We start from the raw sequence: 27358 nt of genomic DNA on the forward strand, positions 1-27358 counted from the left end.
ACTACGTCTATCAGCCAGCCATGGCTGGGAGGCTCCCCAACCCAACCGGCTTCGTGCCTCCCTACCCCGTCACTCCTCCCGCGACTCCAACTCCAGCGCAATCGAACTATTTTCAGGCCGGTGGTCCTTCCTCATCGTCCTCCTCTCAGGCCCCTCCTCCTAGGCCACCAAAGTTGCCAAACTTACCAGACGGCCATCATCATCCGAATACTTCAAATCTACCGCCTCTGCCCCCTCGCGAACATACATCGACACAAAACGATCATGGCCGACAAGAGAGGCATAATGTTCCTTCTAGAGTCAATCAAAATCCGGCATCAAGTTCTCTGCCGAGAATACCCCAACTACCCTCACTGTCAGAGGATACGCACAGGAGAAAATCTGACGACCAACGATGGCCTGGCCCCCCGTCGCAAATCCCGCCCTCTTCGTCATCTACCTTCCTCCCTCCGAGGGCTGATGATTCACCGCCTGTACCACCACCAAAATCTCCGCCCCAAAACCCAGTGTACAATTTGCAAAGTAGTTCCAATCTTCAGATGAGCCAGATAAGCTTATCGCAGTCGCAGGCGACAAGTGATGCTAGGGCGCAGAGGCCACGAGGGGCTTCGAAAAGCACAAAGGGTAAAGCTCACCTTGGTGAAATGGAGCGATTAAGAAGATCTAAGAATGCCGCGAGATCACGTTTAAGGATTCTTTCGCTAGGTAATACCCACTCACTTCTGTCTATTTGATTCCATTTTTCCATAGTATTGTATGATTGACAATGACTAACAACATTCTTGGACTCAGATGGCGGTGGGATCCGTGGATACTCTACACTACTTCTCCTCGAGGCCCTCATGCATGATATTTTCGTTGAAATTCACGGTCGCGCACCCCGACGCGGAGAAGAGGTTACAAAGCCGTGCGAGGTATTCGATCTTATTGGAGGGACTGGTACGGGGGGCCTAATTGCCATTATGCTGGGTCGCCTTCGGATGTCAGTCCAGACTTGCAAAGACGTCTATACCAGAATGACCCGCTATGTTTTTGAAACAGATAAACGATTTGTCGGAATCCCTTATGGCGAAACTTTATACAAAGCCTCTAAACTGGAGAGAGCGATTCGAACAGTTGTATATGAGAGAACGAAACACGATCATCTCGACCTAAATATGGAGATGAACTCAGAGGACGAGGATTGGGATCTAGAGCCAAGTGGAGGCCATTACGAAGATGAAGAAAAGGAGCTCGAGCGACGAATGAGTCTTATGGGGAGAACAGATAGTATCAAAGCGATCGCAGAAGCTAGCAGGATCGCCTCACTGGAGGGTGGGAGAAAACTCCGCCAAGGAAATGCTGATGCGCTGATGCATGATAAGAGAAAGGGCAGATGCAAAACGTAAGTCTTCTGTTTAGCCTCAAGTTCCGGTAAATTTCAATACTGACCATGCGACCCATTTAGTATGATAACGGCAGTTTACAAAGGTTCCTCTAGCGACTCAACGCCTGCAATATTCCGAACATACTCATCGGGTGTCGAATCTATGTCTTATCCCGATTGTCGGATCTGGCAAGCTGGTCGCGCCACATGTGCCACGCTTGCAGCTTTCAAATCTATCCGTATTAACCAGGATGTATTTTTAGACGAGGGGACCGGACGATATAATCCGACACCAACGGTTCTCGAGGAAGCGTGTGTAAACGAGTGGCCAGGCAGAGAAGTTGGCCTTATCGTGTCTCTCGGAACCGGAAAACGCCCCGAAGGAGCACGGGAAGGAGACAACAAAGTCCAATGGTGGGAAAATCTTGGGACAAGTTTGGATCAATTCACGCAGGCTAGACGACGATTAATGACGAAAATCGACTACTGCGAAACGACACATCAGTATGTTCTAAATGAGGAGTTGACGAGATATGGGATTAGCAAAAATAGATATTTCAGGTTCAACGTGGATGCCGGTGTTGGCGAGGTTGCTCTAAACGAATGGTCGCGGTTGAGTGAAGTTAGTACGGCCACAAAAGTCTACCTTGCTGGGCCGGAAGTTGGAACCGACATGAAGGAATGTGCAAGGCGGATGGCCAAGCTTACGAGGGACAAATGGAAGAAGAAGATTGCTGCTGATGGTGGTATCATGGCGGAAGAAAAGAAAGCCATGGGAATGGGCTCAGATAGCCTCAAGATGGAAGCTAAGGCCAATGGACCTGTGCCCACCGTATATTACGAGATGCCAGGTGACGTTCCAACTCAACCGACAGCAGCTGCATCCATTATGAGCCCACCTCCCCGATCCGGTGATATTGACCAGCAATTGGAACAACTATTTGCTCCCGTCGAGATGCCAGCGGCCCCAAGGGTTCCAGCGATTCGGATTACTCCTCCTAGCGTTAAGAAGCCCAACGGGAGGACCGTTAGGGTGGAGATGCCAGGTAATATCCCGGAGTAGTGATATTAGCTATCATGACATATTACGACGATCAATGTTCATTTCCTTGCTTGGAGCTTTAGGCGTATGCTTTCGATTCACGACCTTTTTTATGATTTGTATTTTTTTTCTCTTTCTTGCAGGTAGGCATGATATCCATTCGAACTGGATTCGGTTGTTTACGGGTCCCATTTTCACGGTCGTGCAGACCACCCCCCAGCAATCATTTTCTTCTTCAGCGAGACTGTGGTAGTGCTGTGTTTCCTTTTTATCAAGTTGGCGTGGTCACTTCTACTTAGGCGTCGTGATCAATTAATTAATTATACGGCGGAGTTTCTTGTATAGTAGCATTAACACACGATGTATGGGCCAATGCCAATGAGACCAAGCCAATGGCAAATTCTCAGTATTTTGCGCCGCTTGCGACATTTCAACGCAAGCGTGCAAGAAATATTTACAACATTATATTGCCTCTCGATTATATTTGGGCTGGCCACCGAAGGAGCATTTTGTGGGACGGCGCGGAGGCTATGCACTTCATGCAATTCAACAACGCTATAACACTTTCCTGTCAAAGATTACAACGGCGTTAGAGCAGACGCCCCATGCCTAAGTATGTTCGCTACGAAAAAAACACATGGGCTGATCCCCTGCCCTCATCTGCGCCTGGTCTCTAGGGCCGGTCCAACATTTTGTTGTCAAATTCGCATGAGGTTGACTCCTGGGGTACTATAATTACCAGTAATTAGAGGGCCTGCGCCGTATAGCCAAGAAAACCAACTTCAAAGTATATGGTTAGGTATTAGTCCGTGAACACCCTGAAACAGTTGCGATATGCTGTGCGTTTGGGTCGGGACTTGGGATTAGATCAAGCTTAAGACCGTATTATTGCCATGGTGTTAAGTTTAATTTAATATCTGATGACAAAAGGCAGCAAGAACATGAGATTTATTTATTTGCTTCAATTTTTATAGCGATCTTTTAGGTGGTCAAATCTAGGAGTTGAAGTTTTGGGATATCCAGCAGCTGCTTAATCGAGTAAGAGGCTTCGAGTCTAGACGACAGTATTAATAGTACAACAGCGCAGTGGGCATATGCGTATTCCGGTGACTTCATTGATGTCGCCTACTACGGCTAACCTGACAGTGTCGGGTGTATTTGGTTTTGGAGGGCTGAATGTAGAGGAATGGCCTTTAGATTCAGTGTTTCTAGTAAATGTCGTGGCGGCATTGTGGATCCAGTATTGGGTGGTAATGGTGGAAGGGATTCGATTTGGGGAGAAGATTTTGAGCCAGGTATGCACCATGCACCACTTACCAAATTCCTTATTTAATATTTGGGATATGTATTTGACATTTACTAATGTTCAGATTTGTCTGGCACCAGGTTCCCAAACTTCGAGCTTTTGTGAATTGGATAGACGGAGGTATGGAGGAAGTGACTTTGGCGGGGCCATGCGATTGGTTCAACTTTGAGGCTTGCGAATCCAACGCTGCAAAAAGGCCAGATGATGATATTGTAAGATTTTGTTACAAACCGAGTTTTCATACTGCATAGCATATACGTGATACGAGAAGTTAACCAGGGCATTAACGTGTAATAGTTGATGTTCGAAAGCCTGGAATCCGAAGACCATAAATATGAGATAAAAGAAATTCCCGTAAACCCGGTGCAACCGCACCAACGAGCGGTACAAGCCGGTGTCGTTAATCCAATTCAGCACGGACAGTCATTCGATTGCCACGACCAAGGGAATAGTTCAACAACAGGGGCGCTTTACGGAGACATCCTCCCAGCGGTAGAAATAATCGATTCCTTCCCTGTCGATTCCAAATGCATGGCCTTACCCTCCGGATGCTTCTTACAATCATGTTTTGGCACCGCCGGTATCTTCCTTTGCAACAAAAGCACTGAGAATGTTAATATCAATTGCTCCTATATTGCCAAGATCGCGAGGGAGATCTATACGAATTATATTAGCAGGCATCAGGACCAAGTTGCCAGGCTTGACTTTTGTCGAAGAATAAAGCCACCGGTTGATGAACTTGGGCGACCCTTAATGGACGGACCAAAGGGATTGGAGTATACAGGGAATAGCTTTAGAAAGAAGGAGTTTGCGACGCAGGGTGGGGATGATATGTGGAGTCTACAAATCAACAGGACACAAAGTTGTTATGAGAGACAAGATAGGCCTAGGGAGTTCGAGGATGGGTTTATTGCGCTCGGGAGGTGGGACGGGTTAGTTTATCGCAAATGACTACCTCTTAGGCAATTGAGTTTATCTGCCTATTTATGTTGCATTTTTGGATTTATGTATAGTAAGTCTGCGACTAATTAATTCGAGCTGAAAGATGTTATTCTTCGTAAAGACTGTATGTGATTTTTTTTAAAAAAACGGTTTAATATCCTTATTTTTAACAAGTTGCGGTGTTGGATTAATTGGACTTTGAGGGGCTTAAAAGGAGGTCGCGGCAGGAACCTACCCTTCATATGGTGCCGGTGTCCATTATCTACTTTGCATTGTAGACATATGTATAGGTACTTGCTTGCTTACTTAGTGTACATGCTTATCCGGCGAATATTTCGAGTTGGTGTTGGAATTTACATCATGTCGACAGATGCGGTCAGAAGATTGTGCAATCCGGGTTTGGGTGAGACTTAAATTCATCCCTTACAAGCTTATGCACCCCTGAGATTTCGAATTAACAACCAGTTGACGCTTCTACCGGATACCCAACTAATTGGATGAGAACGCAGTATATATTGAATCTTGTGGGATACGAACTTCTGCGATCTGGCCTGCACGTGCATGTACAGATAGAGTTGAGATTTCGCAGGGAAGACTTTCGAGGAACACAAATTGTGGGTGTCGGCTTGCAGATAGTGACGCGGCCCCGTATTAAGTCTTGATCATTCGGCAGGGCAGAACTCCAGGTAACAAAATAACGTTATAGGTACCGTAGCTGGTCGTTACGGGCATGCATACCGCATGGGGTCACTCTCAGATCAGTCCCCGGTTAACCTGAGCTGGACTTCACGGCCAGTGGTCAATGTTAAATTAACTCTACCTAACTGGACGTGATGGCATATACATACTTATATAAAGTATATACTTAAGATAATTATAATACACTGACAAAAAGGTAAGTTAACATATGGAATAAAATTTAGAAGTTAATGTTGTGATAGCGGACTTTATTCTTGAATTGACGATCGACGGCGGGAAAATTCAATCTGGACATCAGCCATATGCATGTTGCTGGATCGGATCATTGACTTTGATTACAAGGCAGGGACGCGTCACCCAACGACATGAAAAGGCCGGTAGCATTTTGATATCTGTGAATCGCGGGGGTGCCACGACTCTCGGCTCCCCTTGCCAAACTCTCGGGGCCCTTGGGATGGAACATGAACATGAGCTCCAGAAATGCTATCGATTTGAATGTTTGGGGTTTCTCGGGTTTCGGCATTCATCAAGATAAAGTTGGCCCCTGTCTAGCGCAGAGTACTCGTCATCACTCCTCGGATTCCTTCCTCTTTCCTTCGCAATCAAACGACGATTCAAACGGATGCAAGGAACCTGAAGCGCGGCATTCTTTAGTTGTACTCTTGGAAATATATGTAATCGCCTCTGACCCGGCCATTTTAAAATTTTGTTCCATCCCGGTTCTCTCCTCTCTCTCCCTCTCCCCCCTCTCTCTCTCGATATTGATTTTGTTATATACCTCGATATGATCTCCTTCGACTGTTCCCAAGAACCGTGCTTTTGGGTACCATTGTAGCCGAGACTGTTGGTAGGTCATTGGTCGATTTACTTCCGGTGCACTTCTTCTAAGCATTACTTTCTGACTAACTAGCATTTCCAAACCTTCTCCTCCAGTGACCAATGCTGTCCCTACCGTTAGCGACTTCTCGGGTCTACTTTCTGGTGGAAGCGGCAAAACGATGAGGTCTGTGGCGGCTGCACACACGACAACACATGTTCGGCCTTCCAGCGGACTCGCTCAATCCCTGGTTGCATTCTTATTCCTTACCCGAATAACCTTGGCAATCGCAAGTCCACCGACGATTTTCCCAATCCCGTTTCAGAAGTACGGGATAAGAACGCCTGGAAAGCACCAGCCGCGCCCGTTGAAGCGAGGCGACAATACCTTTGAATATAGAAACGTCGTTCTTGATGATGAATTTATCGAAGGGCGACGTCTAGAATCGAGAGACGACGGCGACGCTTCGGATGATCTCCCAGACGATATTGTACACCAACTGCTTGAGAACAAGGTACTTTATATCACCCAATGAAGATTTGTGCGGCCTCATGTATCCGAATAGTAATGTTAAATATCCATGCGACCTCTAGGGCATTCTCTATCTTGCCAATGTCACCGTTGGAACCCCGCCGCAGTCGATGCAATTGCAAATAGACACAGCCAGTTCAGATATCTGGGTTCTTTCGGAGTCTCTCGCTGCCTGTCATGGCCCTGCTGATTACGATCTTTGGAATACAGATTGCAGCTTTGGATCTTGTAGGTCACATTTAGGCTGTTAAGTCTACTTCCACCACAACACCTAACATTGATCCTTTTCTATTAGTCAATCGAGACGCCTCATCAACATTCAAGCTCTTAGGGAAAGATCGCTTTGGTATTTTATATGCGGACGGCACTGGTGCAGAGGGTGACTATGCCGAAGATACATTTACCGTAGGCGGGGCAACCGTCGAGGGTATGCAAATCGGGGTTGCGACCACGGCAAACCTATCATACGGGATCTTAGGGGTTGGGTTTGAAGCTGACCAGGCGAGCAACTCCCCTGGAGGTATGGGGATCTATCCCAGTCTCCTGGGGGAGATGGTTACGCAAGGGTTAATCAAATCTAAGGCTTTCAGCCTATGGTTGGATGATTTTGGTATGTAGAGTCCGTCGAGCTGGCTTAGTACATATATATGTTTGTATACTGACAAAGTCTTCGCTAGCTTCTGACACGGGCTCGATATTGTTTGGTGGCATTGATAGTGAAAGGTTCACAGGACAGCTTACGAGCATACCTATCGAAGTCGCACCGGGCCAAGAAGAGCCACTTGCCTTCGCTGTTCCCCTGACTGCTGTCGCGTTCTCAAACGGGAAATCGCATGTCAATTTTACTTCGAGATACCTCCCAGCAACCGTCATTCTGGACTCTGGAAGCAGTCTTACTTTTCTACCCCACCCTTTAGCCTGGTCAATCGCGAATCAAACCGGTGCAAAGCTTTCCCACCAGCTTAATCTCTACATCATTGATTGCAACTACCCGACAGATGATGTTTATGTGGAGTACTCCTTTTCATACACCCTCACTATACGAGTACCAATGACGGAGTTGATACTGCCCCTGACGAAGTACTCGGGTGGCATGGCGAAGAATCTGGATGGGTCGGATATTTGTGCCTTGGGGATTGCGAGTTCTCCAAAGGAAACTGTATGTCTCTTTGGTGATACATTTCTACGGTCTGGTCAGTCCAAAACCCCTACAATAAATCTTTTGGGTTATTCACTTCCTGACTCATGTTAAAAACTTGTAGCATACGTTGTTTATGATCTCGACAACGCGAGAGTGGCAATGGCACAAACAAATTTTGATCCAGTAGGACAGAATATCGTCGAAATTGGAATAGGGAAAGATAGTGTCCCATCCGTGGGGACTTGGGCAATGACTATAATGGCGACAAGCACAATCGATATTACGTACGGCAAGCAAACAGGTACAAGTAGCCCCGCTACAGCGCTGCTACCACCACGACTATGGAAACATATAGGATTTCTAGTCGTGTCGCTTTTGCTACTGAGATGATTATGTTACGAAGACCCATAGATCTGACAACGTCGCACGTGAGCGACTAGATTTAGCGAATCAGAGCCATATATTTAAAATAGGCCCTGACGAAACGATGTAGATGCATCTCGAGCGCAAGGCTAGATGGGGGTTGTTTCTTTTTTTTTTTTTTTCTTTTAAATTTTTTCCCCCTGAAATCCTCAATTAGGCAAGGGCGTTGGAAAAGTGTTTAGTTATTCTATGTAAATGATTAGGTATAACCCGATTATTAGACAAGCTGAGGGCTCTCCAATTTCGCGTGGAATCTCGTATCTTCTCCAGCTGCGTGCTGCGTGGGATGGCATTGCCAAGCCGATGATGCCATCGAGAATCCAACCACTGACACCCACGCTAAACTTCGGCCTTTGATCGGATCTTGAAGTATGGTTGAGGGCAAGAGTGATGTTAGCCAGTCGGGAGCTCCGGCAACCTTAAAATCTTCATCTTGACCTTTTTACTATAAATTCGGGAGGACCCTGACTCGTTTTATTTTTTTGGTTCCTAGAATTATCTGACCACCCTAAACTACACGCAGTTGAGTCTAGCGACGAGACAACACCTTATATTTAATCATTGTGCGCTCGCAGCATTCCTCTTATCATCGGGTAATTTCAATTACGAACAGCTCGATACCCAATGACGGACCCAGAATCAAAAGACGTTGAAGAAGGTTGGACTTCCCCTTCATCGCCCGATAGCATACTGAACCGCTTTCGGAAATACAACGCAACGCAAATCGATAAGAGCTGGACGTCAATACCTGTCCTTGCCACCAGTTATGTCTCTGGATTAACGGATAGTGCCGCATACAATGCGTGGAGCTGTTTCATTAGCATGCAAACAGGTTAGCGTTTCGTCCCTTGATCTACATTATTATTCTACATTCTTACGATCTTTACACTTCAAGGAAATACGGTTTTCTTGGGCCTCGGGGCATCTCGTCAACCAGCTAGCAAACCGTTTGGTTGGCTGAGCTCTCTCTTATCGATAGGATGCTTCATGTTCGGAGTTGCCACAATAGCCTTCTGTAGCCGTAAAGTGGGAGCGACACTCAGAGGAACGTTGGTAACGTCGTTTTTTGTTCAGGCGACCCTTATCGTCGTTGCTGCCTCACTAGTCGAGGGCAAAGTCGTCCCGATTCCTGGCCGCGAAGAGCAACTGCATGCATCTGGGCCTACACCTTATTACCATATATCATTATTACCACTTGCATTCCTTGCATTTCAGGCCGCGGGGCAGATCGTTGCTTCTAGGTCGTTTGGACACAACCATATCCCGTCTATTGTCCTGACAAGTTTGTACTCAGATCTTGTTGCCGATCCGTTATTTTTCCAACCTGTCAATGTTAAGAGGAATGAAAGAATCGCTAGTGCAGTGCTGATTTTGACGGGGGCTATTAGCGGTGGTTGGATCATGAGGGAGTCTAGTATGGCTGCCGTCTTGTGGTTTGCGGCTGCCATCAAGTATGCTATTATGGTCGGGTTTATTTTCTGGCCAGCCGATAAAGAGGAGGATGGTACACAGTAGAGAGCCTTTTCTTTCCGTTTAGATTACAGTCGTTTTTCAGTTTGTGCTTTTGATTCTATAGTTCGTCGAATTTCTCTAGTTCCTATTTAATACACGACCGGATGGTTATTTTCCTTTATATTGATCTAGTAGTCAGACCTAGAAGCCTATATATACATACTAACTATCGTTTGTACCGATATATCGAATTTATATCTAAAAACCTTTGTGCTTTTGTTCATGTAGTTAGATTTCACCTGACGCTGTTGTCGATAAAAACAATTAGGTTACGTAATCTTGAGCTAGGAACAACTCGGATACGTGCCCTTGTCGAGAAATGTTGGACTATTGAACGAAGTTAGAAAATATGAAAGATATCAAACGGGGTTCAAGCAATCCTTGGGCTATTTTTTAGGTCTAGTTGAGTATTTAGATCGTATGAATTTTGGCTGGAGGTCGACTGCTTTTTTGTATGTTCTTTTATAGATATATATTCTGCCCCCGAAACAAAAGATTGTATGGCCGCCACTAGATATTGAATATTATAAGAAGAAGATGCATTGATGAGATGCAGATGCTTGTTTCATAGCTTTACACTAGCTAGGAGCAATTTTTATTTTACAAAGAGCATGACTCAGAAGAGTCACTCTCATCTGACGATCTATGCATATTCATAGTCCTGAGACAGACAGGAAAAATCGGCAGGAACTAAAGGAAGATGGATCAATCTATGCAAAGCTGATTGAAGTATAATTGTTAAATGTGTCAGGGCCAATGGGTATCTTGATAGCTGTGTGTTCGTTTTTTGCCTAAAAATATAAATATCTAGAAACTCTTAAATCAATTGGGGTCTGAGTAACATAGAAATCAACGGCAAGAAAGTGCTTTGAAAGGAAGAAGGATATCGATGCCACATATACCTTTAAGTAGCTATGGGTTGTATGACACCTGGTTGTTATTGTATGAAAATACGGTATTCCTACGACTTAAACTGTTTCTAATCGATATTTAGATATGATTTAATTACGTTCAATTCATGAATTGAGAGTTTTATTCGCAATCGCAACGCACACGATCACGATCACGACGGCAGGCGGTTTGATTTGACATTAGCCACGATATATCTCATGAGGGATAACTAGCATTCCCCAATGGAGCCGCTACCAGCATATATACAAATAACCTCTTGTTTCTGGATTGGTCACCCACCACAGACTAGATGGGCCCACACATATCAGCAAGCACCATTCCAATAGTAAAGAGGGGTAACACGCGCACGAGACTTAAATTGCCCTAGCCGATTGGGATTTTACATTACTATAAACCTGTCTAGGGCTATAATAGCCCGAGCTCCTTGAACGCGCGGTTTTTAGATAGACACTCAATTATTTTGCCGTTTTATAGCATGTGTCGGTCGTAGCCCTCAAGAATTCTTAAGAAGGCTTTCCGGATAAAAGAGTAAACCGCAAAGGCCTTGTTACCACGAGAGAGGGTGCGTTTTATTTTCGTGTTTTCAAGTTATATATTACATCGGCTCCTAGGTCCGTAAAGCTTTAAGATCTATGAAACATGAAACACCAATAGTTGAAAGGCCGAGAGGCTGACTGCTGAATTTTCTCGTTGCTACTATACTGGGCAAAAGTGTAAAGCGAGGGAATGTGGCAAAGAGAAGTTTTGGGTAAAGGTTTTGTTACGAAAAGAATCAAAAAGAATACGAATGCTTCAAGAAACGAAAGGGGCGAATGTATTAATATAATACGATCTAAGATAGTTATGGATATGGGCGAAGGTGAAAGAAAAAAAGGAAAATAAGACATGATGGCAGACCGTATGGATGTTGGTGTAGTAATTTTTTGCGAATCCCCACGCCACGATTTCAAGCACATGCGCTGTTAATTATGAGAAGGGCAGTGAACCCAGCGTCCTGTTCCTCGATTAGAAGTATTCGTATCTTAAATCGAACCAAGTTACTTAGCAAAGTTGTTTTGCTCAATGCATGCAATAGCATTCGCTACACGGCTATCGGTGGAAACGGAAAAGAGGTTAGATCGCTGCTCGAGGGCTTAAGTGGCTCTCGCTTTTCGAATTCAAACTTTCTTGCGGAAAGAAAAGTAATGTAACCGTATACTTTCCGGTAATGGTTTGTCTCGTACCCAGACCTAGAAGGGTAATGGTGTAGAAATTCGAAACGGTCTCCAAGGGAATGCTTGGAATGCTTGTAAGTTAGGTCGGTGTGATTCCCCTTGTGGATGCGACAATTTTGGCGAGTCAAGGCAAAATGCAGCGAGAAATACACATATTCCCTTTAAAAGGATGCTTCTTAAACAACTGATGTCGACGAAATGAATGCAGGAGTCGCTGCTGGGGGTTATGCTCTACAGGGTTGTTACAGCAATGACTTAGGTAAACTTTCCTAGAATTTTATTTTTCGGTGAGGGAGTATTGCTTTCCTAGGGAGAGCGAATCGCTATGTTCCAAGAAGAGAACTCGGATAATATGAATCTGTCTTGTTGTAATTAAGTCGAGATGTGCCAGTCTTGGTTATGCTTGGATGATGGTTGAAAACTGAAACTCTTGTATGAATGCCGAATGCCCTTGATTATACGCAAGCAGCTAGCTATGTACTGATACGGCTTCTATTTGCGTATGCTTCGTAAGTTTCCTAGAGGGTTTACGGGAATGACGGGAATCGTTTAGGGGATTATCAATTACTGGCAATTAGTATTCTAGTGCGGCGGCGCTTTGAGAGACGATTCAAAATTGACTTATGCCATGTGCGGGTGCAGATAGCTATCGATAGTGAATGCTGCGGTGGTTGGTGGGATGAACACATACATTTATTTCAACGAGGAGCTTGACTTGACAACAAGGGGCGATGTATGTGCGTACGTGGTGCTGCAATGGCACACAAAAAGAATTAGAAGCCTTTAAATTGGAAGACAAATACTACTGCAACTAGATCGAGAGGCAAGGACGAATATTACAAATAGATCACCAAAAACGTCTAGCCCGCAAAAAAGAAAAAAACTGAAGGAAATACTAGCTACTTGTTACTACAGAAAAGAACGCGGTTATAAAGGGCATTACCGGTATACTGCTAAGAAAGTAGCTAACCTGCCAAGGCCTTTAAAGAAGTATATTACGCCTTAGGCTGAGTCGTTCTCAATTGAGTTCAATCAAACCGAACCATAGGACTAGCTGAATCAACTTGTCCTTGTTAGAACTCGGTCGACCACCTGTGTTGCGTTGTATTTTGCACTAAACGCGGATATACTAGAAAAGTGGTGTTTTTCAGTACCGTTCGAATCCGAGTTATTAGTAAAATTTCATCTCTAATACTACTCTAATCTGTATTGAACACAGCAATACCTAGTCTTATATTAAAACGCTTCGGCACCCCAATACCGTATTAATACGTATTATAACCAAAGAAAACTGTATTAACACAGTATCAATAAACCCCCTCCTTCTAGCACAGTGAGTACTTAAGTATATACGTATAGAGCTATGAACGAACTATCAATATTGATAGCTATTGGAGCAAACACATTTTTCTTTATTGCAATAAAATCAAGGTCGTATTGACTAATATTAGGCATTGCGAAAGAAACAACAAAAGAGAAAATCGTAGCCGTTTGAAAGGGGTATCGTTAACCTGTGGGTATATGCTATAATACTGCTGAGATCCAAAACACCCTGTACCTGTATAACTCCCACCGACGAGAGCCCTGAAACCAATAATCATCACAAAAATACCCGGACAACGGTATTACATGTTTATAGGACGACAAAAAAGAAACGCTTATAAGTTCTGAAGATAGCTTAAGTCTAGACGTACTCATCTATTGCATCCAGCGACGATCTTGAATCCCTTGAATTGATGTTGTGCAACTTCACGGCGGGGATCGAGGCGGATGGTACCGACGATATTCGCTTTTTTGAGTCGAAGTCGTTGAAAGTATCTAGCTCTTGGCCACGCGATAGAGCTCGTGATCTCCGTCGAATCGTGGAACCAATGATGATAGAATTTCGAATTCCGAGGATCTTGGGGAAATATTTAACTACGAGGGCACGAAGGGCGGGAACGCTAGCGCATATTATCGCTAACTGAACTTCAATACTGGACGGGTATTTTAGCGTTAGTGAATCTGTTTTCGAGATTCGAATTTGGGACGGAGAACTCACATTGTCCAGACAGAGATCGGGATTTTGGCCAGCGGACCAGTTCCACCTGCCATCGTGAGTTCCCAAAAAGTCGCTATTCGTAGCGCACCAGTCACACAAACGCTGTAAACCATATCAAAATTAGGGACCAAGCAACGGGTTAGAGTACCATACGAGTTGAGGATTAGACTTACACGGCACCGAGCGTAAATAACATGAGGGTTGCAATTCTTTCTGGTTTCCCACGTTTCCTCATTGGGCCCCAAATCAAGATGATTGGTATTACCCTATACGGATCTGTTTAGTTAATGTTGAATTTCAAGAGCGAAGGTAGCCTAACCAAATGATAACGTCGGTAAGGATGTTCAGACCACCGGTAATCATAAACTCCAACGGATAGTTCAGCCACGAAATAGTAGAAAGAGTCGGATCCAATATATAGTTCCACCAATCAACCTTGCCATAATACACAAGATTGACGACTACGGCGGGGATGCAGCTGCCCATTGATACTATGAAAGTACCGACTATGACCCATCGCAGAATTCCTCTGCTATTTGGTGACAACCGCCAATAAAAGAGCAATAAAGAGGATTTTATGACAAGAGCGGCAACGGGGTACAACACATCCCTTATGTTTAAATACTGGTCACTGTGTTAATCAATTATGAAGGAGACTCTGCAACTAATTTCACTGTTGAGTACTCACAATGCAGTCGTTGGCAATATCAGTCCATGTTTGGTCATAATTTGCGGTGCCGTTTCTAGATGTATAGGAATCGGCGATAATGACACCCATTATAGCTTCCGCGAGAACCTAGTCCGAATCTTGTAGGTAAGTTTGTGAAAAGGGTATGCTCATAGTTGGTGGGAATGCATACGAAGCCAACAAGCATTATCCAGTCATAAGATGGAATTCGACCCAGTATCGATAACCTCGAGTAGAACCGCGCAATCATGATTAAGCTTCCAACTATGGTAAATGATACAACCAATGGGATAATAGCTGGATAAAACTTTGGGTGCGGCAGTATTGGGGCGATATCTCGAATATATTGAAGCATCTCCATCATGCTTTTGTCACTTCCACGGAAAAGGGAGAGGCGAAATGTTTCAATTTCATAAAGTGGTGCCTCGAAATATTCTGCGATTTCTGCGACTGTGGTGTTTGGATTCCTGTCATACATTTCGGCAACAGCGATTATTTTATCGAGAATTCGAACATTAGCAAACTTGTGTCTTGCAGCACAGCCCAGATAGAGAGCGACACTATTTGCGTATTTAAAGTCCTTTCGAGTGGCCATTTTTGTGTTGTTTGTGTGATTGATTCAGATCTTAACTGTCGCTGGCTGGATTCGGATTCTAATACCTTGAACCGGATTTTGGATAGGCACATATGCACATAAACACTTCATCCCACAGAGAAACCCTATGTTAAAGAATTGTTTTGCAACATTTGTGACTCCATGAATTATTTTTTTAGGAGCTCAGATCCGGCGCCGCCTCGAGAATTAAGGTGTTGTCTTGGGCTGGTGAATTTCGAAGATTAGATGGATATGTCGAGTGCACTGTACCGTGCATGTGGGTGGCGCCGATAATATAAACCCGGGTCTTCGACGCCAAACCAATCACAGGCAAAATGAACGGAATTTCTGTATCCGCTAAGATATGCCGTCTTTGCGAGACCCGACAGGTCAGGAAATAAACGGGAAACGGTTGGAAGCTTGTATGTTTCCCGGTGCTATAGTCATGCATGGTGGCCTCCCAGAAACTGGCAGACCGGATCGACCTTCTGTGATATCAACCTTAATGTACATTAACAGAGATGATAGAGACCTTGATATCAATATCCTTCTCGACCTTATCTCAATTTCAATGGCGACTCAACCTTGAGATCCTAGGTAACCAATGTTATTGTTGATCATCCCATCGCAAGCGCTGGTTTAAGGTTCCGTTGAAGTTTTGCCATTGGATTTCCTGGTTCTCGCCTACCAAATACGGCCGAGACCTCGCCGTGGTGCGCTTGGCTAACTCGCCACGCGGACAAGAATGCGCCATTCTGCAGGTCGGGCGACAGCCTTATCGGGCAGGTAGTTCGGCTGAGGAGGGCAAGGCCCCCAAGCCCTCGAATAAATCCAGTGCACTGCAATCACGACATATGGGCACCCGATATTGTTGAGTACATAGAAACGGAAAGGGATTTTTCAAAAGTGGGGAAGCTGGGTTATCGTGGGTATCATTTTGTTTTCATAGCCGATGTCTCAGGTAATTAGAGACCAAAAAAAAGTAAAGTGAGCAAAATCCAAGACTCGTATCCCGCAGACCAAGAATAATCTCATCGGGCTAGGGAACTTTTCTAGGAAGTTGGAACGACAGCAATGTGCAAGACGGGAAAAGGGTCGTGTGGACAGGGAATAATCAGCTCACCAACCTCGCATGTGAGCCTATTGACTGTCTTGGTTTGGATGTAGCTCACTAAGAGCAAGGAAGTTGCTAATCGTTTGTTCTCGTGGGTTCACAACTTGACGTTATCTTATCAATCAGCGTAAGAAAAGACTGCATTTCTGTTCGAAGTTCGAGGATTGCGTCTCGTAAGATACAGTTAAATTGACATGCCTAATGCTGGCATATATTCGGCTAAGCCCGCACCAAGTACCTTCTCCACCAATCCTCCTGTAAGTTGATTGCTTTAACAACTGTTTCTTGCTTTCTCCATCCATGGCCTTCTCCCTCGAAGAGTTCCACTTCCACTACCCCCCCGTTGCTCTTGATAATCTTGGCCATCTCCTCAGCTTGCTCTTTTGGTACCACTCGATCATCAACGCCCTGAAGGAGTAAAGCTGGTGCCTTGATACTTCCAGCTCTTAGCAATGGGCTTCGTTCGTCTAGTACTTGATCTTTGACCTCTTGTGATGCATCTAGATTCCAGAGAAGATTGTCCATATATCGACTTTCAAACTTATGCGTATCCTCGACCAAAGCTCTGAGAGAACTAATGCCGTAGTTACTCACACAAGCTGCCCAGATGTCGGGGTACGAGCAAATTGCCTGTAGAACACCATATCCTCCAGCGCTACCCCCAACAATTCCTACACGAGTTTTGTCAACTAGGCCTTGCGAGACAAGATAATGGACACAGTCTGCAGCGTCGGACACGTCGGCTAAACCCCATTTGGTGTTGAGGGCATCACGGAACTTTCGACCGTAGCCCGTTGAACCAGTGTAATTGACGTAGGCGTAGGCATATCCTCGGGAGGTCCAGTATTGGATGGGGAGGGCAAGTCCGCAAGTTGAGTGTGCTGTAGGACCTCCATGCAGGGAGATTACAAGAGGAGGAAGCGCCCCCTCAGGCGCTTTATACTCAGGATTCTGCGGCGGATAGTACCAGGCATAAGCCTCCGTATCAGGCTCTGGGGATGAGATACGAGGGAATTTTATATGCTGGGCATTTGAGATAAGATTTGAGGGAACCGATATCTCCGTAGAGCAGGCAATCTGCTTGTAAGTCACTTCTTTTCCAGATATTGTACAGAGGTACAGAGTAGATGGTGTCGAAGCGGTTGAAGTAATAATTGTGAACGTTGATTCCGACACAGTATGGATTGAAGCTGCATGTGTATCAACGAAGGGGAGATCGAGGACTTTGAAAGAACTATCTGTTATGTCTATGAGAATAGTCTTCGATGTTGCATTGGCGGTGTAGTTAGCAACGAGCTTGGTGGAAGTAAGAAAGTCGTATGAATGCCTAAAACTTTTGTAAGATATTGGGCCTGAAAGGATTGATATACTTAGCTTACCATCCTATTTGCCATTCAGCGTGGGAAAACTCTCCATGGTCAAGTCCCTCAAGGGTAATATGTTTTGAAGAACCATCTTCCAAGAACTGGTAGAGTTGCCAATATCCTATAACAAGGGACGATAAGTAGTCTTACTAAGGAGATTACATGGTTGGAACACCAATTACCTGTCTTGTCACTACAGTAGAATAGTTTGCCGTCAGGACTCCACCTAGGCTGACTAGTGCTCTCCGCCAAAGGCTTTCCAGCTACGGCTCTCTGATTTTGCGGTCTACCATCCACCCAATCAGCAATCCAAACCTGGCTGCCAGTCCAAGGCATATCAGGGTGCTCCCATTGCAACCAAGAAATTTTGGATCCGTCGGGGCTCCATGAAGGGGACGAGTAGAAGTCTTTCCCCCTTGCTACGCTTTCAACCTTTGTATCTCCAGGTTCGCCATAAATCGAAACGAGGCTATTCACAACTTGATCGGGCCGGGAGCCTTGATGTTCTTCTAGGATAGCTATAATCCACTTGCTATCTTGTGGATTAATGGCGAAGTTCCCATATCGTTTGGTTGAGACGCCGGGTACCAAGGTTGCGGGCTCCCCGGCGGAGATATTTCCATGATCATCCTTTGTCAAAGCTACTTTATAAACACTTCTGCTATCTCCAGGGATAGTAAAGACTACCGCCTCCTCGGCCGGATAGGGCTTAAATGCTGCGCCGCCATATTCATGAATACTCGTTCTGCAGTTATAGTCTTTTGGGATGACCTCTAATCTGCTTGAGGAATTAAAAGGCGTGTAGCAGAGGACACTTCGGCCAGCCTCAGCAGGTCTTCCTTCAAGATGGTAAATTGCCTTAGTTAGACTTCGAAATAGTATTAGCAAATATAATCAAACGCCGAGGGTTCAGAGGCTACTCGAATTCGGAAGTGCAGTGTAGGCGCAATAAAGGAAGCAACTAACGGTGAAACGGCACATTCTTGTAGGGAAATCGACTTCCCCGAGATCGTTTCGATCGAGATGGGGCTCTCCCACGTTCCATAAGGTGCAATTTTCGGAGAATTAGTGGTTGCCATCATGTGCTTAGACTTTTTCGAGATGACGTTGGCTGGAATGAGGTGTAGGTCGTGTTTAAGGCTGAATCCATTCACAACTCGAGCTCGCGGAGATGCAAGAAACTGATCCACTCTGAGAACTCCAAGCCTTGTGATGCCTCGGGACTGACATAAGAATGTCGAGGAAAGTGTCATTAAAGCTAGGTAGGCAATTGGTGCAGTCGTAAGTCGGTAGGGTGGGGTGACACCAATCTGCAACACAGTCACGGGAATGAACACGCAATGTTTGAACATGTATGTACATGCATGGGTACATGCATGTACACATACAAGGGCCAATCTTGATATTGCATTCTAACGACGCGATAGTTATTGATATGGATACCGATAGGCCTAGGTCGAGGTCGACATATATGGGTAGATTCGAGTATATATAGAATGTCTAAGTTTAACATAGTCCTAGAGCCGATCACGGATGCTCGCCCACCCAAACAAAGCTTGATTGAAATTTAAAAAGATAAATGAATGAGTTTTATTGATATTTCAAGAGACAAAGGAAAAAAGCGGAAGGTGTGTGTGATTTGTAGTCTACAAGGCTTGGATTAGCTATAGCGCTAGCTTCGACATATATTCAACCTATGATACACATTCATTCAAGCGTTTCCTTCAGCAAACGCATCGTTGTCGCCAGAACGCCAACTAAATCTTTTAATCGTTCCCAACCATTAATCGTCTCTTTGATTATTTTGATGATAGGTTGCGCGTTTTCTGGCGGTATCGGAATATTCCCTGCAAGTTGGACTTGGAGTTTGAACCCCCTCAGATCCTCGACTAGCACCCCTAACTGACTATAAATTGCCCGAAGACTTACTTCCATCCTCTCCCTTCGATCAAGTTCTATAAACAATGGATCATCTGAATCGTCTAAGCCATCTAAATCATCTTGGACTTGGCCTTGTTCATCTAAATCATCCAAGTCATCTTGGACTTGGCCTGATTCATCGGGAGGAGGTCTAGGATCGAACAGCCAATCGCTCAGCGCCGATATACTAGGAAATGGAAGCGAAAACTCAGCGACGTATTCGACGGTTGTGATTTTAGCGGACCGGAGTAGTGGCCTATTGTTGAAGTCCTCTTCGTTTTCAATTTCCGCATGAGGGTATACCTCCAAAAGTCCAGCGGAGAGTCCTTTGAGTCGGTCGTCTGGGGATAGAGTAAATTCAGGCAATTTCCATTTCTCGCCCCACGGTCTATGTAAAGCTTTTATGAGACCTTCGTTGACGAATTCCTGCCATGAGATGAAGACTAAAGGGTTGTCTGGGTACATTTGCTTGGCGTATCGACTTGAGTAAGCTCGTAGTAGGGCGACATACGGCTCTGTTTTTAGTTTAGTGATTTCTTCACGGACCTTTCGGGAGAATACGAGATAGGAATTAAGTAGGCCGGCATTTTCGGTGGTCCAGCTAGAGAGCTCGGACCGGGGTACGAGTAGGAACCCGCCGAAGTAGTTTGCGGCTTTACTAGCTGAGAGCATCCGCTTTGTTAAGTGGTGCTCAGCTTCTAAGCTTTCCATAGGTGCTGCCAACGCTAAGCATATAAACGATGGCGTTTGGCTTTTCGTTAGTATTCAGTAGGATTTCTCTGTTTGTAAAGTGTGAAGGGAAAATATTAAATCCTTACCGTATGATGCAACTGCAATAGCAGCGCAGTAAAATGTGCGAAAGATAGACAATGCTTTCATCTTGTACGCTTAATTAGAAGTAGGAATGATACTGGCTAATGCTCGGTATTGAAGATATTCAATGGAGGATAATACTTGCCGGTGCGGTCCGATTTGCAGAGGATGTGGGATGAGCATGTTTACGTCGAGCTATCTAGTGCATGAGTCCCATGTGTCTCACAGCCGAGCGCGATATTGGAGAAGATATGAGAAAATATTGATGGCCGTGGTAGGCCTTTGATTAAGATTATAATAAGTAGGTATATATTTGTTTTGTTACCAGACTCCTCAAATGTGGGTATAAATATACGAAGCCATGATCTATGCCAGAACTCCAAACCTCGGCGAGGCCATGATTGTTGTAACTATCAGTGAATCGCAAAGCTTAAATACCATTAGTAACTGTTGCCTCAGCCTTCCCAATCATATAATCTCGGCCCTACACAATTTATTAGCGGCGTTATTCATTTGGAATATAGGCAGCATCTTCTTACCTTCAAAAGCCAACCAAATATTGAGGGAAACCTCCAGCCAAAGGCAGTCGCAACAGCTTTTTTAGTTCCGACGGGTACCAACATCATGCTGTTCTTTGGCGTTTCCCAGGCTGTCTCCTTGCCAACCTTCCCACCTGAGACTTCGTGGGCCCAATTCCCGAATACCACGCCTTTGATGAAGACTAATTCTGCGATCTGTGCCCACCCCCCAACGATATCTCCAATTCCGTATACCAAAGCGCCAGCCTTCGTAGCTCGTTGGTAGGCATCGACTTCCAAAAACCCGCGATCAGTTAGGAGCTCCTTGGGGATAGGCTCGTTGTTTGGAATGACACCGGTGGCGTCGATGTACAAATCGACATCGACAGACTGATCTTGTCCAAACTGGACTCGTGTTTGGCCCGTCTCAAGTTTTGTAGCCGAAGTTACATTAGCATTCAAGGTAACATGGATACCCATTTTCTCCAAAAAGTATTTGGCGTTAGTTCCAATGTCAGGGTTGACGTTGTGTAACAGGCGTGGCCCATTAGTGACAAGTGTAACGGACTTGGAAGTGCCATATTTGCTTCCGAGCTCGCCAGCAGTCTCAACTGCAACAGGGCCACCACCAGCGATAACTATACTTTTAGCGCCGTTGATCTCTCCGTTGAGCTTTTCTATTTCACGGATAACTTCGAGATGGGAGGCTTTAGGCTTGAAGGCAGGATGCTTGGTGTGCGAGCCGAGAGCAATGAAAAGCGAGTCGTAGTGGATGGAGCCCCCTGCGCCCTTGTTGTATTCGTCGTCGAGAAGGGTGTAGTAAACGGTACGAGAGCCTGGATCGAACGATGTGATCTCAGCATGAACAAAAGTAAATTGATCTTCTGGGAACGGGATTTTTCCTTTGATGGGGACCTCGAGTTTTGTAATTGGGATCAGTGAAGGGTCCACGACGGCTCGAGGGACGGCGACAGGGAAGTGGAAATGGGTAGATAACGAGATCATAGTAATATGGTATTTCTGGCCGGTGACCTTGGCGACGGATGGGATATATTTCTTGACGAGATCGTGCGCCGTGGCGAGGCCACCGTAGGATCCGCCCAAGATAACGATTTCGTGGGCTGCCATCTTTTGGTGTACGGGGAGGAAGGTTGGGTGTTGTTGTGGTCGACAATGATTTGATTGAATTTTGTTAATGGAAATTGACTGACAGAGGGAATCCAAAACCTAAACAACCGTCAGGGAAAGGTGGGCTTTTTATCTCTTTCTGTCCGTGGCCATGGTGGTGAAAGTTTGGTTGGAACCGGCGACACCATGTACGATGCTGCTTGGAAGTCGCTTGTGGCCCTGAATCCAGGGTATTTCTCGGTCGAGAAATTGCCGGCAGAAAATGCATAGCAGTTCGCGTTCGCCTTCGGATTCAATTCCGACTGACGACGACAACGAACCCGGATTCAAGACTGTGCATGCTCGTGCACCCGTTCCGCTGGCGATGCAGATGGTGTGATTTCAATTTAATAATGGCTTGCTTAGTAGTAGTCTTAATCAGCAATGGACACAAGGGATTTCTCAGCAAAGGAAGGGGAAGATGCTCGGGTGCTGATTCAGCACCAAGGGGTTATGGTGAAGGATGCTGAAATCACGTTTCCTGCTCTAGGTTCACGTGACACGGGATCTCGCAACCAAAGTCGGCCGATTCCATAGCTTTGTCCTCATTTCACAACACCTGCATTGGCGGGGTTCTTTTATGGGTTTCGGAAGCTCGTTAGTTCCGGTTGGTCAGTTGTCAGATACTGTAGGTCCACCTTGTTGATAACAACTGGTGACTAATGGGGCGAGCGAAGCTAAGGATTTAAGAAGATTCTGAACTTTGAATTTGTGCTGTACTGATCATCCATACGATCATTGAATCCCTGAAACCTCTCAATTTATCAGGCGGCTGGCCGCGAGCTTTACATAGTACATGGCAATATGCCTGCTGAGCCACAGCTATGGCTGCAAAGTAGTCTTGTTCCCGCAAAGCATCCCTGTTGCATGGCACAGCGCTTTATGTTTTGCTGCCAAGGGCGTCAGCTCAAGCTTAGCGCTTCAGCTGGTCCCAGGATCAACCATTATTATTAGATACGTAGTAACAGCCGCATGGAGGCTGTTTGGATTCAGTCGAATCCTTTCAAAATATATACACACCGTTCACTTTAGGAGATGTCAACAACTTCTTTCTAACCCCCAAGACTTAGAAGCCACGCTAGCAATAGCTTCCCGTCTTTAGTTCGAAGCTAGTATAGTCTTTCTTTAGCTTGGCCTGGATAAGGAGGCCAAAAGATCCAACATGCAACGCAGAGGTATGTACGCGCCGCGGTGGGAGATTGTCCTATCCGAAGAACCTTAAAACTAATGGCACTCTAGTCATATTCACGCTGTTCGTTATTAATTGTCACGTCGTGCAGGGCCAGCTAGAATGGAATGATTTTACAAACAACTTCGCCACTGATTTGGTTTGCAATATACAAGTTTAACAGCCTTTAGGCTTGCGGCGTTTTCTAACATAAGCTTCAACAACAGGCACCCCTTATTACTTTGTTTGGAGAGCAGGTAACAAAACAGTTTCTCAGCGAGTCTCTCACAATATGGGACAACATAATTTTTGCGATGGCGCCATTGGGATTGCTTACTGCGGTCGTATCTGTTATCAGAGTATGTGGCAGCGCTTCTTTGAGAGCCTTCATAGGACGTGCCCAAGAGGGTCCTGGTGTTGCAGAAATCGAACTGTTGTCTTGCACCTCCGAAACCACGGCCGAAATTTATAATGAAGGAGGGATTGCTCGTGTTTTCGGCGAACCTCAAATTCTAGAAGTGGTAGTTGTGAAACCGAAAGCGAATTCCAACAACTTCGAATACGATGGAGGAAATGACGGACCACGCATTACGATGCTATGGGATGCAATCTTTCAAGGAGTTGAAAAAGCTGCCTATCATCAAACTTCATCTAGCGGTGTCCCTTTGAACACTGACGAAATAGAGCGGGTGTCTAGATATCATAGGCCCAATCTTTCTTTGAATGCTGGTATCGTTCGGCTTCCCAAATCGGTTACCTATCTAGCTGCTGCGATTGGTATCGCTCTTCAGTCTGGTTAGCTGTGCGTCTATGTCTTTTTGTCCAAGAATAACTCACTAATAAAGATACGCAGGGGTTCTTGTATTTGCCGCTTTGACGGTGTATGTCTATCCAGATTCATTTGTGACAGCCGGATTTGGCGGTGAGGATAGACCTGCTGAAACCTATACCTTTGCTCTTACACTGGTTGGGACAGTATTTGTGACATTTGGTTTATTTCTGTGCGCCTTTCTCATCGAGCGGAGCTCTACTGAAGTTCGCTTTCGTCGCAATAATACTGTCGAAGGCAAGATATATTGGATTCAACCGGGGGGCCAAAAAATCGGTGACCAGGTTTTTGGGTCATATATCGGCTCCTTTAGCGGTCCAGAATATATTGTTTCTACCAAATCCCCGCACAGAAATGAGAATCTTCTCTGGATCGCGGTTACGTGTTCAATGCTGGGATTTGTGGCTCAATTTGTTGGACTGAGAGGAATGCACGCTAGTGTAACACTGGCGCAGATTGGCACCACGCTCGTTATGGCAATTATTAGAGCCATGCTTCGGACTAAACGGCTGGATAAGTCTGGAGATGTGATTTCGTCCCTCGCGGTGCCAGGTCTTGATCTCGACTCACACAACCAACATCCTCTGATAAAGGATCCTAAGCTCCTTCACGGCCATGAACTCGACCTTTTTACTATGCAAGTTCACGGCATCACCGGGGTATTTGTGTCAGCAGACCCGGAGAGCCACTTTCAACGTAAGCAACCTATCACCGACGGTGCCTGGTTTTGGCCAACTCCCAGGAACTCTTAATCAATAAGATTTGAAATAGGCGCAATGCAAATCGAAACCGGTGAAAAACGAAACATGGGGAAGCTTCTATTGGATGCTAGAAGCCGCTTGGCAGAATACACTGGTCTTCCTGGTGTATCTCGTGGACGAAAGAAAACACTAGACCCTCTCGAAACCTTCTTCTGGGACGATCTGAAGGTACGAGATACGGCTCACAAACTCCAGTCAGCGATCGAGGCAACCTTTGACATAATATCCAAAACTCGGCCGCTAATAACCGGCTCACTACCCCGAGAGGAAGATGATTGGTCTTTCAATCTCACTACAACGGATGAAAAAGGCGGAGTGAATACTTGGAAAGTAAATTTTCAACATGGAAAAGGCGCATCTACAGCATATAAGGTTCCTCGGGGCCCCCAACAACTTGAAAGCGTTTTGGGCCTATGGGCACTAACCCTTACTGGATTTGACGCTGAACAATATCATGCATTTAGTTTCTCTCTACGAAGTTCAAGGACACGGGACTCTCTCAGGGCTGTCTATGCAACAGAGGTTGACGGCCAAGAGGAAGGCAAATTCACTCAAGCGCTTTTGTCTCGCTGGGTGAAAGGCCGGTTTAACTTGCAACATGAGGAAATGACGAGAAAAAATAGAGGATACCTGAGTAAATGGAGTGGGCGCCAGGGAGCAGAGCATCACGTATTTGGCATGCCAGTATCGCCGGCTGACGGCCATACTCTCCGAGTATCTTTCGTCCACACCGACAACTCAGTACTACAGATGTGTAGCCAGGACATTTTTATGCTATTTCTGAGATCGCTTCTCCAGAGCGCTCGGGGCATCGGCGGGAAAACGACCATCAGAAAAGGGGCAAATGAAGATGATCTGGGGTTCGAAAATTCTACTGTGGAGGAAATTGCTGAAAGTTTCGAAAAAGCGCAGCTCGGCTCAAAGGAGGACGCTTATCTTTGCATTTTCACAGTTCTTATGGACCTACGCCTCATTCCAGGACCTAGTGATATTGTGAGCGCGGTTTTAGACGACTTATCGGTTCAAGATATCCAGCGGAGATTGTCTGAAGTCGAGGATCTGCTATTATCCGCCATAAAGTATCCCGGCATCGTTGGGGCTCAGGAGGAAGCTACATTGACAGCCCTGGGGGAGCTGTATAGTACCTCTGCAAAGGAGCTGAATTCCGAAATTTCGCGGTTTGGATTTGAGGGACTTATCAAAACCTTGGAGCAATATGGTTCATCCCAAGTTATCCATCAGTATGCCTGGATAGGGTTACAAATCGATATCCAGACAGGTACCAGCATCTACAAGGGCCGCATTATGAAGACTGGATTGAACATGAAAGCTCTGCATGAGCTGATGAGTAGCCCCCAGAACATCATCAAGATGACCAAAACGAATAGCTATCGACTTCTGAAATATCTCGAGCAGACTCCGCTTGACATTAATGGCCAGGACGACTTGGGAATGACTGCGTTGTCCTGGGCCGCGCGAATAGGGAACTACAGGGTAGCGAAGTGGCTCCTCAACAACAACGCCATGACTGAGATCCAAGATGTGGATATGAGAACCCCACTTTCATATGCCGCAGAAAGCGGTTTGCACAAAATTGTCAAAGCACTTGTAGAACCTAAGACATTCAACATTAATGCGCCTTCAGTGGAAGGACAGAAGACTGCTCTTATGTTTGCCGCAGAAAATGGCCATGCTTTATCTGTTCGACATCTGCTACAGAACGTCGAAGTTGATGTACGCGCCGTCGACAAGGATGGAAACAACGCCTTGCTGCTGGCCGCGGCTGGTGGCCATGTAGGGGTCATTGGGCAACTAAAACTCGACTACGCTACCGCGAATAAACAATCACGAACTGCTCTCCATCTTGCTTCCGTAGGAGGATTCGAGAGGGCTGTTGATAAGCTGTTGATTGGCATTGTCGGGTCTGGAGGCAACGTAGACGCGGCAGATGATGACGGTCACACAGCTTTACATCTAGCAGCGAAGGGGGGTCACGATAAGGTAGTAAGATTACTTCTAATCCAAGGGGCTGGTTGCAATATCAAAAATCATGATGGCCAGACAGCGTTATTTTTGAGTCTCCAAAGTGGCTCGGGTTATGAGAGAGTTGTTCGCCTGTTGCTGTCTAACAACTGCGACCTTTCTTTGCGGACGAACGAAGGGAAGACTATCATTGAGGAAGCCGAAGAGAAGGGGCTATTGAGGCTGCGGGACATGGTGCTGGATGAGCAGAACAAAAAGCGATTAGCAACGTAATTGAATTTATTTGATACGGGCTGTCTTATGAGAAGAAAAATGAATACCGAGCTGTTGGTGGCGCCACCACAATGGCAATACGGCTGAAGTGGCTGATTTTTTCGGAATGATAATCAACACGTCATCAGAACCAAGAAAATTGACGAGAGATTTCCAAGCAAAGCCAATTGAAATCAAGCATTTTTTGTAGTCAGCCCCTTGGCTGATCAACCGTGACCA

The 27358-nt window shown here is 45.5% G+C and overlaps 8 protein-coding genes across 8 annotated transcripts; 4 read left to right on the forward strand and 4 right to left on the reverse strand.

Annotated features, from left to right (window-relative positions):
* Nucleotides 1-20: 20 nt before the first annotated feature.
* AOL_s00215g912 (uncharacterized protein) lies at nucleotides 21-2429 on the forward strand (the record flags this gene model as incomplete). Its single annotated transcript, XM_011130114.1, has 3 exons — nucleotides 21-705; nucleotides 793-1384; nucleotides 1448-2429. 3 exons carry the CDS (start codon nucleotides 21-23, stop codon nucleotides 2427-2429), a joined length of 2259 nt encoding a protein of 752 aa, XP_011128416.1.
* Nucleotides 2430-3594: 1165 nt separating this feature from the next.
* AOL_s00215g913 (uncharacterized protein) lies at nucleotides 3595-8234 on the forward strand (the record flags this gene model as incomplete). The annotated part of the gene is made up of 8 exons (XM_011130115.1): nucleotides 3595-3703; nucleotides 3829-3926; nucleotides 4012-4646; nucleotides 6266-6686; nucleotides 6766-6931; nucleotides 6999-7313; nucleotides 7381-7896; nucleotides 7966-8234. 8 exons carry the CDS (start codon nucleotides 3595-3597, stop codon nucleotides 8232-8234), a joined length of 2529 nt encoding a protein of 842 aa, XP_011128417.1.
* A 657-nt stretch (nucleotides 8235-8891) lies between these two features.
* AOL_s00215g914 (uncharacterized protein) lies at nucleotides 8892-9782 on the forward strand (the record flags this gene model as incomplete). The annotated part of the gene is made up of 2 exons (XM_011130116.1): nucleotides 8892-9099; nucleotides 9163-9782. The coding sequence occupies 2 exons, from the start codon at nucleotides 8892-8894 to the stop codon at nucleotides 9780-9782; spliced, it is 828 nt and encodes a 275-aa protein (XP_011128418.1).
* A 3807-nt stretch (nucleotides 9783-13589) lies between these two features.
* On the reverse strand, nucleotides 13590-15229 carry AOL_s00215g915 (uncharacterized protein; the record flags this gene model as incomplete). Its single annotated transcript, XM_011130117.1, has 6 exons — nucleotides 13590-13881; nucleotides 13947-14048; nucleotides 14120-14212; nucleotides 14266-14570; nucleotides 14635-14742; nucleotides 14807-15229. 6 exons carry the CDS (start codon nucleotides 15227-15229, stop codon nucleotides 13590-13592), a joined length of 1323 nt encoding a protein of 440 aa, XP_011128419.1.
* Nucleotides 15230-16562: 1333 nt separating this feature from the next.
* On the reverse strand, nucleotides 16563-19059 carry AOL_s00215g916 (uncharacterized protein; the record flags this gene model as incomplete). Its single annotated transcript, XM_011130118.1, has 4 exons — nucleotides 16563-17670; nucleotides 17723-17828; nucleotides 17890-18575; nucleotides 18674-19059. The coding sequence occupies 4 exons, from the start codon at nucleotides 19057-19059 to the stop codon at nucleotides 16563-16565; spliced, it is 2286 nt and encodes a 761-aa protein (XP_011128420.1).
* Nucleotides 19060-19414: 355 nt separating this feature from the next.
* On the reverse strand, nucleotides 19415-20506 carry AOL_s00215g917 (uncharacterized protein; the record flags this gene model as incomplete). Its single annotated transcript, XM_011130119.1, has 2 exons — nucleotides 19415-20352; nucleotides 20446-20506. 2 exons carry the CDS (start codon nucleotides 20504-20506, stop codon nucleotides 19415-19417), a joined length of 999 nt encoding a protein of 332 aa, XP_011128421.1.
* A 364-nt stretch (nucleotides 20507-20870) lies between these two features.
* AOL_s00215g918 (uncharacterized protein) lies at nucleotides 20871-22086 on the reverse strand (the record flags this gene model as incomplete). The annotated part of the gene is made up of 2 exons (XM_011130120.1): nucleotides 20871-20924; nucleotides 20980-22086. The coding sequence occupies 2 exons, from the start codon at nucleotides 22084-22086 to the stop codon at nucleotides 20871-20873; spliced, it is 1161 nt and encodes a 386-aa protein (XP_011128422.1).
* Nucleotides 22087-23287: 1201 nt separating this feature from the next.
* Nucleotides 23288-27139, forward strand: AOL_s00215g919 (uncharacterized protein; the record flags this gene model as incomplete). The annotated part of the gene is made up of 5 exons (XM_011130121.1): nucleotides 23288-23300; nucleotides 23365-23453; nucleotides 23521-24088; nucleotides 24147-24818; nucleotides 24894-27139. 5 exons carry the CDS (start codon nucleotides 23288-23290, stop codon nucleotides 27137-27139), a joined length of 3588 nt encoding a protein of 1195 aa, XP_011128423.1.
* Between the last annotated feature and the right edge of the window lie 219 nt (nucleotides 27140-27358).

The sequence above is a fragment of the Orbilia oligospora genome (assembly GCF_000225545.1).
Source record: "Orbilia oligospora ATCC 24927 unplaced genomic scaffold scaffold00215, whole genome shotgun sequence".
Taxonomy (NCBI): domain Eukaryota; kingdom Fungi; phylum Ascomycota; class Orbiliomycetes; order Orbiliales; family Orbiliaceae; genus Orbilia; species Orbilia oligospora.